Source organism: Ipomoea triloba, chromosome 14 (assembly GCF_003576645.1).
Source record: "Ipomoea triloba cultivar NCNSP0323 chromosome 14, ASM357664v1".
Taxonomy (NCBI): domain Eukaryota; kingdom Viridiplantae; phylum Streptophyta; class Magnoliopsida; order Solanales; family Convolvulaceae; genus Ipomoea; species Ipomoea triloba.
In genome coordinates, this window is record NC_044929.1 from 7,472,840 (window position 1) to 7,490,457 (window position 17,618).

The 17,618-nt window shown below is 37.5% G+C and overlaps 1 protein-coding gene across 1 annotated transcript; it reads left to right on the forward strand.

The window, feature by feature from the left end:
• The first annotated feature begins 688 nt into the window (after positions 1-688).
• Positions 689-2,881, forward strand: LOC116003879. The gene is made up of 3 exons (XM_031243819.1): positions 689-841; positions 935-2,608; positions 2,714-2,881. The coding sequence occupies exons 1-3, from the start codon at positions 689-691 to the stop codon at positions 2,879-2,881; spliced, it is 1,995 nt and encodes a 664-aa protein (XP_031099679.1).
• Positions 2,882-17,618: the final 14,737 nt, after the last annotated feature.

Below are 17,618 nucleotides of genomic sequence, written 5' to 3' on the forward strand. Positions count from 1 at the left end.
AACACCAGCGCTATCAATATTGCAAAGAATCCTGTCCAACATTCCCGCACTAAGCATATAGATATAAGACATCATTTCATTAGGGATCTTGTGGAAAGTGATGACATTAAGTTGCACTACATACCAACAGACAAACAACTGGGAGACATATTTACAAAGGCAGTAGATCTGATCAGATTCAACATCCTAAAATCAGAACTTGGTATGTGTAGCGGTCCACCGAACTAGTGTAGTAAGTGGGACACCCTTTCATCCTCATCTCAGGTTATTTCTTTTAATTTTTTTGTTATATTCTTTTTTTTTTACTACGCACTATACCAATATCTGTTTTGATAAGCATATAATCCCTGAAGAACAGTGCACCCGACAGACAAAACTGCTATAGCATTAATTTCGGAAATGACAACTGTCAAATCTGCACGACTCCCACTCCCCTCATGCCTCATCACGTAACCCGAAAAAGCAGGTCATCATGGAGTCCTTCGACCTTTGAAAATCCAGTTGCGATAAGGGGAAATAAAAGATCCTTCAAATCTCTCAAAGCTCCAAACCCTCTCACAAACCTCACACGAAACCAGGAACCTTGAAGCAAAGCTCTACAATGGATCAAGACGAAACTCAATACTTTGATTTCTCCAGACTCACAAATAGATATCCCTCTGAAATTCAACATCAAGCATCCCGAGAGATGGTCACGATAATCAACAACAAGATAAAGCCTCCGGGAGGAGAACCAATCTGGTCGTGGTACTCAAGGGCAGAGCAACTAGACTACTTGAAAGGATTTCTCAAACCACTTGCATTCGAGAAAGGAGAAACAGCAAAGGCCAAGGATCCTGAGGTTTATTCTGAAACATCCTCCTTCTTTATCTGTTTTATTCAACAAATGAATATACATGAACATCATAGTTTCTGTCTTTAACAAATTTTTCAGGATATAATTGTTCTATCGGATACTGAGGATGAAACTAACCCAGAAAATGTCACTGTAGAAAAACCTTTGCCTCTAGTCTCTGTAAAACAAGAACCAATAGATGATGAACCTGATAAACTATCTGTTTCTGATAAAAATCCACCTGTGCCTGATAATGTCGACCCAGAGTCTGTCGTAGTATATGGTCCCCATCAACTTGAACCTCCTGCCTCGCTATTCTCCAAACTCAATCTGTTTAACATCATGGATGAACACCGAAGATCAACTTCTCTCACAAATAGATTGTCTATTCCCTTGAACATCCCTCAGAATACAAAACCCTCACAAGATCAAATTCTATCTCTACCATCATCACAAACCACACACACAGATAACCCTGAACATCAAAATTCTAAAATTCCTCTTCCCATCCAGTCAGAAAACTCACATACTGACGAAATTAGGTCTGAACCTCTATCTGAACCAACTCCAGAAATAACACCTACCAACCCCATTGATGATTCTCCGTTAGACTTTGAGTTTGAAACAGGAAATCCTCCAGAAATACAAGTTGTAGAACCGACTGATGAAGAAGACAATCTGCCTTTGTCACAAGTGAAGAAGAACCAAGAAAAGGCTAAAGGAAAGAAGAAGATCCAAGAAGACCAAGCTGACAAAAATCCTATGGCAAAAATTCAAGTTTTTCCTGCCCCTGTCACAAGGCGAAAAACCAGATCATCCACAGCTCAACCGGAAAAGGAAACCCCCTCACCGGCTGGAAAAACAAAGAGAAAATTGCCAATTGCTGAACAACCTGTCTCCCTGAAAACCACCACAAGTAAGAAGAGAAAGAAGAACACCACTCAAAATCAACAACCTGAAAGCCAGCCGGATGTCTCTACTGTAACACCCCTTGAAATAATCACCCCTCAATTCATATCTGATGAGTATGCAGCAAGATGGGACTCCACAAACAAAAGGAAAATCTTGAGCGAAAGGTATCTTGATGTTGAAAAGTTCAAATCTGAGTGTCAACTCATGCCAGTATTTGAAAAGCTGAATCTTGTCAAGTCTGTCACAACCCAAAGGAGCTACCCACCTATAGCCATAAAGGAATTCTATGCCAATCTAATGAAGAGCATCAAGGAGGCTGGATCACTGCAGTATGGACGAGTTTGGCTAAGAGGAAATGAGTACAGTTTTGATACTCGCACCATCAACATGTATCTGGATATAGATGCAAGTGATATTGAGGACCCGGTCATTGGAGCAAACACCATCACAAAGGTCATTACAGGGGGAACATATAACTATTGGCCTGCAAAAACCAACATGCTACCTGCAAAATCCTTAACAACAAAGTATGCAATCCTACACAAAATAGCCATGACAAATTGGATGCCGAATGAACACAAAGCAGGATTAAACTTACTCATGGCCACCTTGATCTACAAAATCAGAAGAGGTATTCCTGTTGACTTAGACGATATAATCTTCAAACATGTGGCCTCTTTCAAGAAACCAGAGTCAAAGGAAAGCAAAGTGAAATTACTTTTCCCTTGCACAATCTATGGTGTACTGCTTTCGCAAGGATTCAAACCTGAGCCAAATGAGCCTATGGAAGCCCCACGAGTCAGAACAATTGATGCCAGACTCAAATTAGGAACTCATGTGCTTGACATTTTCCCAGAACATGCAAGTAGCTCAGCCCCAGCTCTGAACCTTGATGCACCGTTTACCAGCAAACTCACAGCCTAACACCTTGACAAAAGCATCAGAGATCTTAACACGATCATACAGATACTTGTTGAAAAGAGAACAATTGAGATGCAGTTAAGTGAACAATTGAGATTAAGAGACCAAGAGATGACTGCTACTGGCACTGAAACACCCACTGATCCAACCACTGCACCTGAAGCTGATTCCACTGCAAACAGCCAGCAGGATGAGTCCTCAGAATCTGATTGATTCTGTTCTAATACCTGGGTTGCCTTTTCTACTTGGTCCTGCTAGGGAGTCTTGTGGCTACAGATTCACAAGTTCCTGGCAATAGGGGGAGTAGGAACAACCTTCTAAACATTGGTTACTAGTTCTATGGTGGTTATTTGGTACTTGGTATTTTTTTTGATGAAGAAGATAGTCTGAAGACCCCACCTGCTCTGCCAATGGATTATTTGTAATAGGGTTTCGTGTTGTTTATGGTCCTTTTGTTTTGTAATGATGACATAATCATCTTCATGTTTTTTATACTGTTTTTTTTAGATTATGTTTTGAATGAACGCTGTTTTTAACTATCACTGATGTTTTAAGAAGATTGTTGTGAATTGCCAAGAAACTTGCTACAAAGGGAGAGATTGTTAATAAAATTACAAAAAAGAAAAATATTTGTGAAACTCCCTAAGTTGTAACAAGTCCTTGTGACAATTTTGTTAGTTCAGCAGATAGTTCAAAAACAGGTTCTCTTGTTATGTATTAGGTTTCCTGTAGTTCAGCAAAAGGCTCAGAAGACTTAGAAGACTTTAAAGACAGCTTGCTGAACGAATCACTGAACCAAGACAAGGAAGACAAGAAGAGGAATCAGAGTCAGTTACGAAGGCTTCAACAAACTTAACCGAATTTGGGCAAGATATATATGAGGAAAATTCCCAGTGATCGGTTGGTCATTCCAGAGCATAACAAAGATCTGAATGTGAAAGTTTCCTCATATATGATAACGAGAAATCTTGACAAAGCTTACCTTTGATTCAAGATGCATCTTTCTCATGAAGTTTTGGGCAAGCAGTCACTCTGAATGCCAGTTGTGCTATAATTGAGGGGGAGCCTCAATTCAAGAAGATCGAGAGATCAAGTATTCTTCAACTCTTCAAGGTTGAACTCTAGAATGGTGATGATGAATATTTCTAGAGTTACCGTGTGATTCTCTACTGTAAACTTGTGGTACATTTTCAGAATTGATCAATGAAGAGTTGGGCAATCAGAGTGATGCCCCCCCAGACGTAGGAATTGAGATTCCGAACTGGGTTACCAATTCTCGGTGTTCTTCCTGCTTTATTATCTTTTTACACATTAACTGTTTAATACTCTGTGTTCGTTTCGCTGCACTTGATCAGTAAATAGTTAAAGGTCATCTAACAAATCTAGTAATTAGATTTAATAGTTGGAAGACTCTTTTACAATCTTAGACCTAGGTTATGGAAGTCTAAGTTTCTCACTTGGCGACATTGGAAATCAGAAAAGAAATAAACAATGCAAGAGAGTCCATTTCATTCAGACTGTTTGGCAACCACTATAGCTTGTCAGTTAACACTTTAGGTGTTACGCTTGGATTCCACATCAACGAGAGCATCTCTATGCCATATTTCAGGGAGTTTAAGGAAGATTTTGATTTAGAAGCTGTTGCTATTCAGTATTGGAGGAGCATCACCAACAATGCCCCTTACAATTCATCAAACCTCAAGGCAAATCTCATCACAAGGAATGCTTTAAAGGCTATTAGGTTAGCCTTTGCAGTGAATCTCTCCGGCAGAACCACCAACCGCAACAAGGTCTATAAGCAAGATCTCTTTTATATGTGGTGCATGGAGAATGAAGTGGAAATCAACTTGGGCGTGCAAGCGAGAAAATGGCTCCAAACCCAACTTAAGCCTAAAGTTCAGACTGTTTTCATTGGACCTTTTGTTACTAGACTGGGCCAAGGGTTGAGCCTTACAGACCTTCTTATGGGAGAAAAGGATGAAGGTACCATGATTGCTTTCATTGTTGGTGAGTTCTTTGCTATGAACATGAGGTTGGGAGGTGATGATGCGCCAGACTTAGAAGCTTCTGATGACACTGACGAGGAGGAAGAGAATGAGGAGGACAAAGCAGAACAGGAGCAAGGCCCAACTTCTATAGATTGGGAAGCGACTTAGATTTCCACAGGCAGCTCCATAATGAGCAGATGACTTATTGGCATGAGCAGCGCACATGGCAGGAAGGCCAGTTTACTTCCATATCTACGAGGCAAGACGTCCACAATGAAGAGCTTAATCGCATGCGAAGAGCAGTGGAGGAGAATGAGAGACGAATTGAAGAGCTTCAGGCTAGATTTGATAGCCAGTTCCACCCTCCCTCCTTCGGCGATCAGTGATGCCTCCCTCACCCGTTCTCAATCCTGACACTTGATCCATGATTCTAGAGTCCGATTAACATTGGTTACCTTTGGTTGATTGTCCCACCTGAACATTAGGTTCCCTATGCGCGGGGTTCCGACCTTTATTTCTTTTACTTTACTTTGCTTTACTTTATTTATGCTTTATGTTATTTACATTCCAACTGCTTTACTTTTATGCACTTTAAATATCCGCATTTCTATTTTGAATAATTCTGCTTATTTTACATTTTATTTTAATTATCTATGTTTATATTTTATTGCTTTTATATTTCTATCAGCTTACAATAATTGAATAGTACTCCGAAAACCCTTTTGTATGTTATGTCTCCATTTCTTATAGAGCATCTATAACGGGAGCAGGCCTATGCTGGAAGCTAAAGTGTGGAAAGAGGGATGCATACTTGGTTTATCCTCTTATCCCTTTTCTAATTTAAGCCCCGTTTTGATCTTTAAAGTGTGGAAATATTTGTTTATATAGCTTTGTATATGTGTTATGTTAGAGCTTACCATTTTAAATAGGATCGTTTGATGCATACCCTATATCCCAGAGTAAATTCCAAAGTGTGGAAAGGGATCTTTTATTTGTCTAATCTTTAGAATCCCTGTTTGTTCCTTTACCATATATCGTATGGAAACATCGAGTACGATGTTTATTTTAAAGTGTGGAAAGGACGCACTTTGCGCTTAGTACGCTTATATGCTTAAAATAAGAAAGTTGAAGCTCTTGGGAATGATAAGCGGGTGCATTTGTAGTTTGAAAAGAGAGTTATTATTTGTGTTATCTAGAGAGAATTTTGACTAGATGCCCAAAAATTTTTACTCTTGAAATATCTTTGAGAAAGTTACTTTTCACACCCATGAGAGTGTTTAGAGCCAAAAATAAGTTTATATTATTGCATGCTTGCATGATGTTCACCTCTTATTTACGTAGGACCTTAGTCAAGGATCTCTCGAAGTGGGAGTGTGCACTCTTTAATTTAAGAAACATAAAATTAGCGAGGCCCGGAATTGGACTAATTTGGTAGGGCATGGGGCAAAAGGTGAGCCTGTTGCTAAGCTTAATAAGAAAAAAAAATCCCTTGATCATAAATAGAAAAAGGCATGAGGGGTTGACATGGAGAGAAGTCGAAAAGGCAAAAGGCCAATCACCAAGTTTAAAAATTGAGGGAAGCCAATTCGTTGGGTTGTGTTCAAACCATAGTCTTCGGTAAGCAAAAAAAAAAAAAAAGCTTTATCTGGAGTCGGTTGTTCACATAAAAAGACCCCAAGAATTGAGAAAACAAGAGATGATGTGAGCCGCTTCGCTAGGATTCGGGTACCCATTACACTGTCCTCGAAAAAACATGGAGCTCCATGTGAAGTCGGGTGGCTCGATGACGTTATCCTAGGAAGTGAGAAGAAAAGAGGGACCGCGCTAAGCCAAAAGCGGTGAGTGGTCCATGCCCCTACCCTCATTTACATTTACGTTGGGCTTTGGCGTATAAGGTTGGAAAAGTTGATTAGCTAGTGCACATCGTTCCCACTAGCGGGATCGGCTAGAGGCCCTATTTAAATAGAAGGTGAACCAAAACTTCGGAAATGCATGCTTGCGTATGGTGCGAGGAGTGTGATCCTTTATTTCACTTGTTTATCTACGAAAGGTTTTTATTTCCCGAAAATATTTCTTGAGTTGATGACATCTGATCAAAATCCTTTGTAGATAACACAAATGATTTCTCCCGTTTCAACAGTCTTAGACACCCATCATTTTGACTTGCCAAAAACTTTGTTTTACATGAGAAGATATCTCGGAGACTTATATGCTTAGATAGTAAATTGTCTTGCTTGAGGGCAAGCAAGAATCAAAGTGTGGAAAATTTGATAAGCCTCCAAGATACCCTTAAATCAAGTACATATTAGGGTGTTTTGTCATGCTTTTAACATCCTTACATGATGACTTATGCTCATAAATGCTTGAAAATCACTAACCAACACACAAAAGCTACTTTTAGCCTAAAGGAGGTGAAACAGGAGCCCCGGGAGCAAATAGGAGCAAAAGTTGAGCTTAAAGAGCAAACCAGGCAAGATCGGAGCCCTAGAGGACCCAAGTGGATGGCCAACGCGTGTGAGCATGCGTGGAAACAATCCAGTAGCCTCCCACGCACACTCACACGCGTGTGAGCAGGCGTGGAGACTGCATTGCGCAAAAATTGTTAGGGTTGCTTATTCGGAGACTATTTAAACCCCTTTGATAGATTTTCAGAGGGTTCCCAGAAATTTAGTTTTCCTTTCCTTAGTTTTTCTTTTGGAGAACTTTCTCCATTTTCTTAGATTTTCATTTCTTAGTTTAGATAAATCTCCATTGTAGCAAGACAACAAGCTTGGATTGAAAGATTACTTCACTCTAGGTGATCTCTATTACTTTCTATTATATTTTGTTATCTTGTTCTTGGATTAAATTAGCTTTTGCCTTGAATTTCATATCATGAGTGGCTAGTTTAATCTAGGGATTTGGATTGTGTGATTGTATGATGCTAGTGTGATGATCTTATCTCTATTTTGGATCTAAATGCTTAGATTCTTGGATTATCTATTCTTGTCTATTAATTGTTGTTCTGATGAGATCTTGTTTGGATTTGGCCAATCTAGATGAGAGATTGAGCTCTTGACTCTTTCATGTCTTTGATTAGAGTTAGGATTTGAAGCTTGACACAATCATAGTTCTATGGACTTCTTAAGAATAGTAGGATAGTGTGTAGCTTAAGTGTTTAATAAAATTCCTCTTAAAGCTTTGGATGCTTGAAGGCACTCCTAAGTCAAAGAAGCCTTAGTACACAAATGTGGAAAAGGACTAAGACAACACACTCTTGAATAGCCAACATCCTTGCATTATCTATCCATTACCTTAGTCACATCAAGATGCAACATACATGAACACTATCTAATCCCTACCCCTTTTACATATTCACAAACTCTCTTACTTTATTACTTTCTTTCACTCAAACCAAACCTTATGAATTCCTTTCACTCACGATCCACCATTCACCACACTCGAATCCCTTGCATGACGCAATCAAGTAAACACCCAAACATTTGACACACCTCCACGTCCCTCCTTCGAGACCGACACTCGAGGAGTCACTGACTTTCCGTTTTAACACAAATATCTTTTGACACCTCAACCCTACGCAAAACTCCAATGTCACTTCTTGCTACCAACATCCACTCTCCGAAGTTTCTGCTGAGGTCCCTCGCCTCCTGCCTAACTTGGTGCACAACCGGCTACGCTGCTCTAGTCGCAACCCCATCCTCCTCGGCTTGTCCGGAATCGGCCCTCAGCACATCCACCCCTTCCAAATGCCGTTCCGCACCACACTGGCCTTGCTTATGCCCGTATATACCGCATTTGAAACTTACCAACTGAATTCTGTCATATTCTATTGGAACAACTTCCCCCCTCCCCCACTGTGAATTTAGACAATAGGGGTCTGGTTACGTCTAGTTCAACACAGACCCTGGCAAACTTATCGATAGACACCAAGCTAGTTGTAGTGTCTACCTTCACCGGACGCCCAATGTTCTTTCCAATTTCCAGCAAGAATTCCTTCTCAAAATATTCAATAGGTAACGTAGGAAATCTTACCCAAACCAGTAATTTGTTCAGTTTATTCTTGTGGGGGAAGAAGTTTGGCTCCCATTCTTGGACGGTTAGGTAATGCCCCACGATTATCCAAGGCCATTCGTATTTCGCATATTCGTAATCGCGCATCTCCTCAAATCTTGCCAAGAAATAATCCTAGTCAATAGCGATGAGGTCGAAATTGGCCTCTGGTTTCCACATCTTCTGTAGTCGTTGTCGGAGATACTGGTAGCTAATCTTTCGCCCAAGAACTTTGACGATCAGCGTTCGCCGCCATGGCCGACGTAACCTTTCCTTCTCTTCCTTCGACACAAGGATGACCGGGCAATTAGGGTCCGATTTATCCTCCTCCATAGATTCTTCTTCTGAAACCACTTCCTTTTCCGCGGTATCAAAGCCCTCTTTTCTGTTCCAGGCGGAGTTCGGAGTCTCCACCGGGGTTCTCCATTGCATAGCTTTCGGTGACATCAGGCCGGCAGAAAGAGAGGTTTCTCGGACTATCCCATTTTCGGGGTTTGATGCAGGGTGCTGTAACGCAGACCGGCCTCTCTTCGTCTTCTTCGTACTCCGTTGTAGCAAATCCTCGTCTTTCGGCGACCGAGCAGTCGCCGCTGGTGAAGGGACTTCGGACAGGGATTCCGTTACCGTCTCCATACGCGTGACTAATATATATATATATATATATATATATATATATATATATATATATATATATATGTATATATATATGTATGTATATATATATGTATGTATGTATGTATGTATTAAAAGAGAAGTGCGACTTTCCCGCTCATTTGAGACAAAAAAAAATTAGTTTGAAATTTGAAATCAGTAAACATAATATTACAATCCTTAATATATTAAAAAAATATTCAAAGAGTATAATTTCATTCCTTATTTGTTTATATATATGACCGTAAATGCTCTTTCTTATTTATGCATAATATTACAATCCTTAATATACTAACAAAATATTCAGAGTATAATTTCAGTTCATTCCTTATTTAATTTGTTTATATATATATATATATATATATATATATATATATATATATATATATATATATATATATATATATATAATATTAGTATATAGAATATTAATACCTTTCATATCTTATTTCCATTTAAATAATAAACAAAAATGTTAATTTATTTCCACTTCAACTTAATTTTAGTTTAACAGTACAGTGAAACAATTTCCTTAATTTTAGTATCAATGGAATTAACGCTTTTATATTTTATATATATAAGAATTAACTTAAAATGGTATTAAATTGTACGGTTGCATGTTTGTTGTGTGTGTGTGTGTGTGTGTGTGTGTGTATATATATATATATATATATATATATATATATATATATATATATATATATAGATTTATTAACTTATTTATTTATATATATAATATTCATCTTAATTTTAGTATATAGAATATTAGTACCTTCCATATTTTAGTATTGGTTACTTTGGCAATTCCATATTAAGCTAGTCATTAAAGCAGGCGCAAAGATTACTGGAGTGCTCAAGAGCACTGCATCCCACGCCTCGCCGCATCCCCAAGGTCCAATTGACCCGAAAATTCCATTACTGTGTCGGACTGTCCCTCTGGATTATTTGCAAAAATACTTGGGGCGTCCGGAAGGACCACAACAAGATCATAGTCAAGCTCATTCCTGTTTTATGGTCCCGGTTCCTCATTAGCATGATGAACCACCGTACTGACTATTTGCTTCCCTCTATTGGATCCCCTTACCACTGTGTGTTCAGTCTCCGTCGCGGCTCTTCTAGATACATTCCCTCTTCCACCTCTACCTCTAGTACCACCACGGCCCTGGCCAGTAGGCAGCCTTGCCATTTCCTTGTAGTAATCCACATCCTGTACCCTCGTTTGTAGGCTCCTCTGGTTCGTCCTGATTTTCGGAAGCGGGGCTGTTGGTATCCTGTCAGCAATAGGATAACGAAAATTAGAGTACCCATCCTTCTAGAACTTCATCATCTGTAGACAATTATCCAGACCCTCTTCCCCTTTATCGTCCAATACCTCCAGGACTGCGAATCTGAAATTTGAATGCAAACCTTTGTTTCCCAGGTTCGAAGTCTACTGTTTGTAACGACCGGTCGGTGGGGGCCCAGGGGTTTGCAGTCCCCCTCTTCGAGACACCTTTCTTTCTCTTCTTGCTACCAACATCCACTCTCCGAAGTTTCTGCTAAGGTCCCTCGCCTGCTGCCTAACTTGGTGCACAACCGGCTACGTTGCTGTAGTCGCAACCCTATCCTCCTCGGCTTGTCCAGAATCGGCCCTCCGCACATCCACCCCTTCCGTATGTCGTTCCGCACCACACTGGCCTTGCTTATGGCCGTATATACCGCATTTGAAACATACCAACTGAATTCCCTCATATTCTATTGGAACAACTTCCCCCCTCCCCCACTGTGAATTTAGACAATAGGGGTCGGGTTACGTCTAGTTCAACACAGACCCTGGCAAACTTACCGATAGACACTAAGCTAGTTGTAGTGTCTACCTTCACCGGACGCCCTATGTTCTTCCCAATTTCCAACAAGAATTCCTCCTCAAAATATTCAATAGGTAACGTAGGAAATCTTACCCAAACCAGTAATTTGTTCAGTTTATTCTTGTGGGGGAAGAAGTTTGGCTCCCATTCTTGGACGGTTAGGTAATGCCCCACGATTATCCAAGGCCTTTCGTATTTCGCATATTCGTAGTCGCGCATCTCCTCAAATCTTGCCAAGAAATAATCCTGGTCAATAGCGATGAGGTCGAAATTGGCCTCTGGTTTCCACATCTTCTGTAGCCGTTGTCGGAGATACTGGTAGCTAATCTTTCGCCCAAGAACTTTGATGATTAGCGTTCGCTGCCATGGCCGACGTAACCTTTCCTTCTCTTCCTTCAACACAGGGATGACTGGGCAATTAGGGTCCGATTTATCCTCCTCCATAGATTCTTCTTCTGAAACCACTTCCTTTTCCGCGGTATCAAAGCCCTCCTTTCTGTTCCAGGCGGAGTTCGGAGTCTCCACCGGAGTTCTCCATTGCGTAGCTTTCGGCGACATCAGGCCGGCAGAAAGAGTGGTTTCTTGGACTATCCCATTTTTGGGGTTTGATGCAGGGTGCTATAACGCAGACCGGCCTCTCTTCGTCTTCTTCGTACTCCGTTGTAGCAAATCCTCGTCTTCCAACGACCGAGCAGTCGCCGCTGGTGAAGGGACTTCAGACAGGGATTCTGTTACCGTCTCCATACGCGTGACTAAACTATATATATATATATATATATATATATATATATATATATATATATATATATATATGTATGTATGTATGTATGTATTAAAAGAGAAGTGCGACTTTCCCGCTCATTTTAGACAAAAAAAAAAATAGTTTGAAATTTGAAATCAGTAAACATAATATTACAATCCTTAATATATTAACAAAATATTCAAAGAGTATAATTTTATTCCCTATTTTTTTATATATATGACCGTAAATGCTCTTTCTTATTTCTGCATAATATTACAATCCTTAATATACTAACAAAATATTCAGAGTATAATTTCAATTCATTCCTTATTTAATTTGTTTATATATATATATATATATATATATATATATATAGTGATTTACATTTTTAGTCCTATTATTATTGGGGCATTGCCAATTTTAGTCCACTTCATTAATTTTTGCCACATTACGGCCAGTCTTATTTAGTCCTTGCCACTTTTAGTCCACCGTTAAATTTTTTGTCAAATAACCATCCAAAACATGAGTATTTTGATCTTTTCATGCTTTGATCATGTCATCTACCCTTTGTAGTGGTTTTCCTTACACATTTTCATCCAATGAATAGGTCCGGCGAAAGCCATGGGTTTGTAATGTGGCTCATATGGCTTTCGTCGGACCTCTTCATTGGATGAAAATGTGTAAGGAAAACCATTGCAAAGGGTCAAGGAGATGATCAAAGCATGAAAAGACCAAAGATACCCCTGTTTTGGATGGTCATTTGATGAAAATTTTAACGGTGGACTAAAAGTGGCAAAGACTAAATAAGACTGACCACATTGTGGCAAAAATTAATGAAGTGGACTAAAATTGGCAATGCCCCAATAACAGTTGGACCAAAAATAGAAATGACTCGTATATATATATATATATATATATATACTAGTTTTTCTTATGCGCGATATGCAAAAAATAGGTGCCCAATATTAATATTTTATATTAAAATTTTAAATTGATTTAGATTTTAGATATTTAATTTTTGTAAATAATAATAATAATGTAAAATATTTTTATAAATTTTATATTTATATTTTAGGAACTAACTAACATATAACTACAATATATAATGTGTATATATTATTATTATTGAAGAAAATAAAAAAATATATAGTGGATGCATGTGCATGATAACAATAGTGGAAAAGGTAACGGAAGTTATAACGGTAGGGGTATGTTTGTCTAATATATTGTAAAGTACAACTTTAATAGCATAATGTACAAAAAAACTTAACGGAAAAAACGGACATAAATGAAGGGTATAACATTCATATACACTTATTATGTTTTTAGATATATATATATATATATATATATATATATATAATATAAAATATTAGTATATAGAATATTAATACCTTCCATATCTTATTTTCATTTAAACAATAAACAAAAATGTTAATTTATTTCCACTTCAACTTAATTTTAGTTTAACAGTACAGTGAAACAATTTCCGTAATTTTAGTATCAATGGAATTACCGCTTATATATTTTATATATATAAGAATTAACTTAAAATGCTATTCAATTGTACGGTTGCATGTTTGTTATATATGTGTGTGTGTGTGTGTGTGTATATATATAGATTTATTAACTTATTTATTTATATATATAATATTCATCTTAATTTTAGTATATAGAATATTAGTACCTTCCATATTTTAGTATTGGTTACTTTGGCAAGAATAATTTTTTGTTATAAATACCCTATTCGTCATTCTTTTCAATCATGTTGAAGCCTCTTCCTTTAGATTTCTTTTACGTTTCACTCTATCAATAGAAAGAACTTTTCGATATGGCTCCCACCTTCAATCTAATTAAGGCGGTGGTAAGAGAGTGTCCATTTCTTTCTTTGAGTTGTTTCAAGAGCATGCTTATGATCTTTTGGATCCAGACCAACGTGAAGTTCAAGTACTTGAAGATTCCCAAGGCAAAGTAAAACTCAAAGGACCTTTTTAAGCAAGATTATGCAGTCTTTGAGACAAATGCATTATTTATTTGAACACAAAATTGAATATTAAGAATCACATTATTTGACTTTTATGTTAATGTTGCTTCATTACTTCCTTATAAGTCTCAATAAAATCCTTATCAGAATTTCATGATATATGTTTTGTTCGACGCACATTTTGCAAACAAGTGCAGAAGACATCAGTTGGAGTGCCAAGAATGAGCCATAAGGGTTTGATAGTATATGTTTCATCTCCTGATGAAAACCATATTCACAAACCTGTTGGTGTGATAAACTTTATTGATTTAGCCAGTATTTCTTTTTTTACTTTAGAAAGCAAAATATGTGCTCTGTTTTTTAATGTACTTATTGTCTGTTTCCTTATATGTAAGTAATGTTGTCTTTCAGGATATGAGGATTCCGAAAGTAGTATTAGTGACGGAGCAACACTTGTAGAGAGTACTATAATAAACAGAAACAGGCCAGGTCTCTGCATTCTATAATGAATGTTGTGTTTGCACTCAATACAAATAGTCATGCACGTCCCTAATAGAGAAAACAAGCTTACTCGGATGCTAAAGGAGTCTCTTGGGGGAAACAATTACACATTGATGCTTGCTTGCATGGTATGCATTTTACTGTCTTCTTTTTAGTTTGATCATGTTATTGCTACCTTCCATAAGTTTTAGTCACAAAAATATGGTGACATGGTAAGTATTGCTAATTTGTGAGATTTGTTTCTAGAACCCGATCTTTTGTCAAGACACTATCTACACTGTAAGTTTGGCTTCAAGATCATGTGAAAAATCAAGATGGCAGTTCGAAACTCTACAACAAAATGTATGAGTTCTACCAAACGGGACATACGACCACCCACTACCCGATCAAGTGTACGTGATAAAGCAAACTAACAGTGGTGTGCATGATTTTTCCTTAACAGATAAAGCATCCGATAACAGCATGTTTATTGTAATCTAGAATTTAACCTATAAATTAGAGTATTAATGCAAATAAATATTAATGTATAAATCAGAGTATTAATGCATAAATCAGAATTAAACCTATAAATTAGAGTATTAATGCAAATAAACCTATAAACAGATCTATTAATGCAAATTAATATCATACTGTAAACCTACTTTCAAATAGAAATGTTATAAATATAATACTAATTATGGTCCTGTTAAGTTGGTATTTTAATAATGCAAATATTATTAAAATATGCAAATATAAAACTAAAGCTTCTTGATGGTTAGGACAAAGATTTTACTTCAAAGTTGGAACTTACAGCACGTTTGGTTCACGAAATAAATTTTAAGGGAATAGGAATGCTATTCCATAAGGAATGGAATAGGTAAGGAATAGAATAGAAATTGTATTCTAGCGTTTGGTTCGTGGAAGGAATAGACTTGGGAATTGTATTACCACGTTTGGTTGGTTAAAGGAATAGAAATGGAATATATATTTAAAAGACATAAATGCCCTTGTACAAAATTATTATTATTATTATTATTATTATTATTATTATTATTATTATTATTAAATGGATGCAATCAATTATAGGTAGCTACTGCATCAATGATCAAACGATCATATCGACGAAAACAGAATCATTTGTTGCAATAAAAAAAATATAATATCTTCTTAATTTATTAGATTGTTATAATAAGAACATTTATTAATATTCAGAAGAAGAATAACATAAGTTTTTAATTAAAAACAAAATACTCAAAATAATTCAATGATAGTAGCAATGTTCATAAAATATAAATATGAATAATGATATTAATGGCCAGCAAGAAATCTTCTGATCCACTGTAGTCTTCGATCAGGATGAAGACTGAGAAAAAAAGTCACTTTATTAGGATGATCAGTGAGCTTTAATGAAACAAGGTCCATTTCATCTAAAGTCAAACCATCAACCTCTTGTAATACACGATCAAGCTTCTGAAACATATCCATATCACGATCATATTGAAGGCCATCAGACAAGTTCTTACCAACTTCTGACATTGTATTGCTTATTAGCTTTGCAGCATTAAGCATACTCTCAGCACATATCTCGATAGCTTCATCAGTACTCCTTTTTCTCTTACTTGATTTGCTTCTTTTTCTTCCATCATTTTGTGGCTCAACCTGTGTACTCATGAAATCAAAATCATCCAAACCAACAAATGTACTATCATCTGTATCAACTCTTATATCATTTTGTTCTTCAGCTTGTATTTCTTCAACTACATCGTCTGCTGTCTGTGCATCTTTTCCAGTTGCACGATCTTTGGAATATATTGCAAATAACTCATTATAAAACTTAAAGCTTCTTGTTCTATATGGTGTAGCTGTTAGGAACATACTGTAATAGGTTTTGATGATACCAAATGTAATGTTCAATCCCCTAAGTCTCGATAGATAGGAAATACATGTAAGTTCGACAAGTAAACTAAGAGCGAAAATACAACCGGGTAATTGAGCTCAACTCGGAAAATATTTAAGCTTAAGGTGAACTTGTTTGAACATCTTAGAAATTTCGTGTTGTAAGCTTATAGATAGATCAGAAGAAGGCACGAGACATCACTGGAGGAATAAGGGTCTGCGAGACATCAACTAAGTCTCGAGACATAAGTAGAGTTCGAGAGATTCCATCTCTCGAAACATCAATCCAGTTCAAGACATGAGATCGAGACATCAAGTAGTCGAGACATCAATTTTTGGTCTCGAAAGACTAGCACTTCTCCAATGAACTGAACGGCAATTAACACGCATAGATAAAGTAATCTAAGTTTGGAGAAATAGAATATCATGGAGATAAAATATTAAGGAGGTGCTGACAGAGTATTATGGGAAAATAGAACAGCCGGAAGTGGATGCCACGTCAGAACTCCACAACCAACGGATAGAAGATGCACCAATCAGAGATCGGTCTTATTCCCTAAAACGAGGATCAATGGGAATATAAAAAGAGTAACTTTTACCAAAAGAAGTAAGTGGAGTATGGACTCAAGATAGTGGAATATGGGGTATTTACTACAAGACAAAAGGTTCAAGTTACAAGACTACCACTCCATGAAACATGCTAAAAATATGCAAGTCCCATGATCGGCATGGGAGACAGATTTCAAACGGAATAATTTTCCCTCCAACGGAATTATTCCTCAACTCTCATATATAAGGACGTGAAGACACAAATTCAATGAGGTTCAGAAAAATTCAAGCTATCATAAGAGGTGTCTAGTTCAAACGTTCAAAAGTGCAAGTGCTTAATTTGGAATATCATACTTGATATTCATAACAGCGAGAAAACACATCTTAGTGTTTTGAGAGAGTTACAAAGCTTAAACTACTACACATCTAGAAGGTGACCGAAGCTGCACTACGAAGAAGATTATCCAACGAAAGCTTTTGGTCAGATTGGAGATTGTTACACTCAACCTGTGACAACCGGAACAACCTTGCTTTGGAGAAGGCAAGAAGAGGCGGAGTAACTTGGGAGCTGTCTTGTGAAGATCCTGAAGCTTGAGGCGGGCTTGGTGATCAAAGCTCAAGTGCTCGAGAGGTGGAGTAACAAGAAGCGGGGCGAAAAACCTGAGGCTTGAGGCGGGCTTCGTGATCAAAGCTCAAGCGCTCGATATTGTACTAGAAAGGGAAGTTTTAGTGCAATCCTTCTAGGGTGTTTCTAGAAGAAGAG

Excerpts from the sequence above, each read along its gene's own strand:
- LOC116003879 (XM_031243819.1), top strand. The coding sequence starts at position 689 with ATGGTCACGATAATCAACAACAAGATAAAGCCTCCGGGAGGAGAACCA. Across the intron at positions 842-934 it reads CAAAGGCCAAGGATCCTGAG|GATATAATTGTTCTATCGGA; the intron begins GTTTATTCTGAA and ends CAAATTTTTCAG. Across the intron at positions 2,609-2,713 it reads TTGACATTTTCCCAGAACAT|ATACTTGTTGAAAAGAGAAC; the intron begins GCAAGTAGCTCA and ends ACGATCATACAG.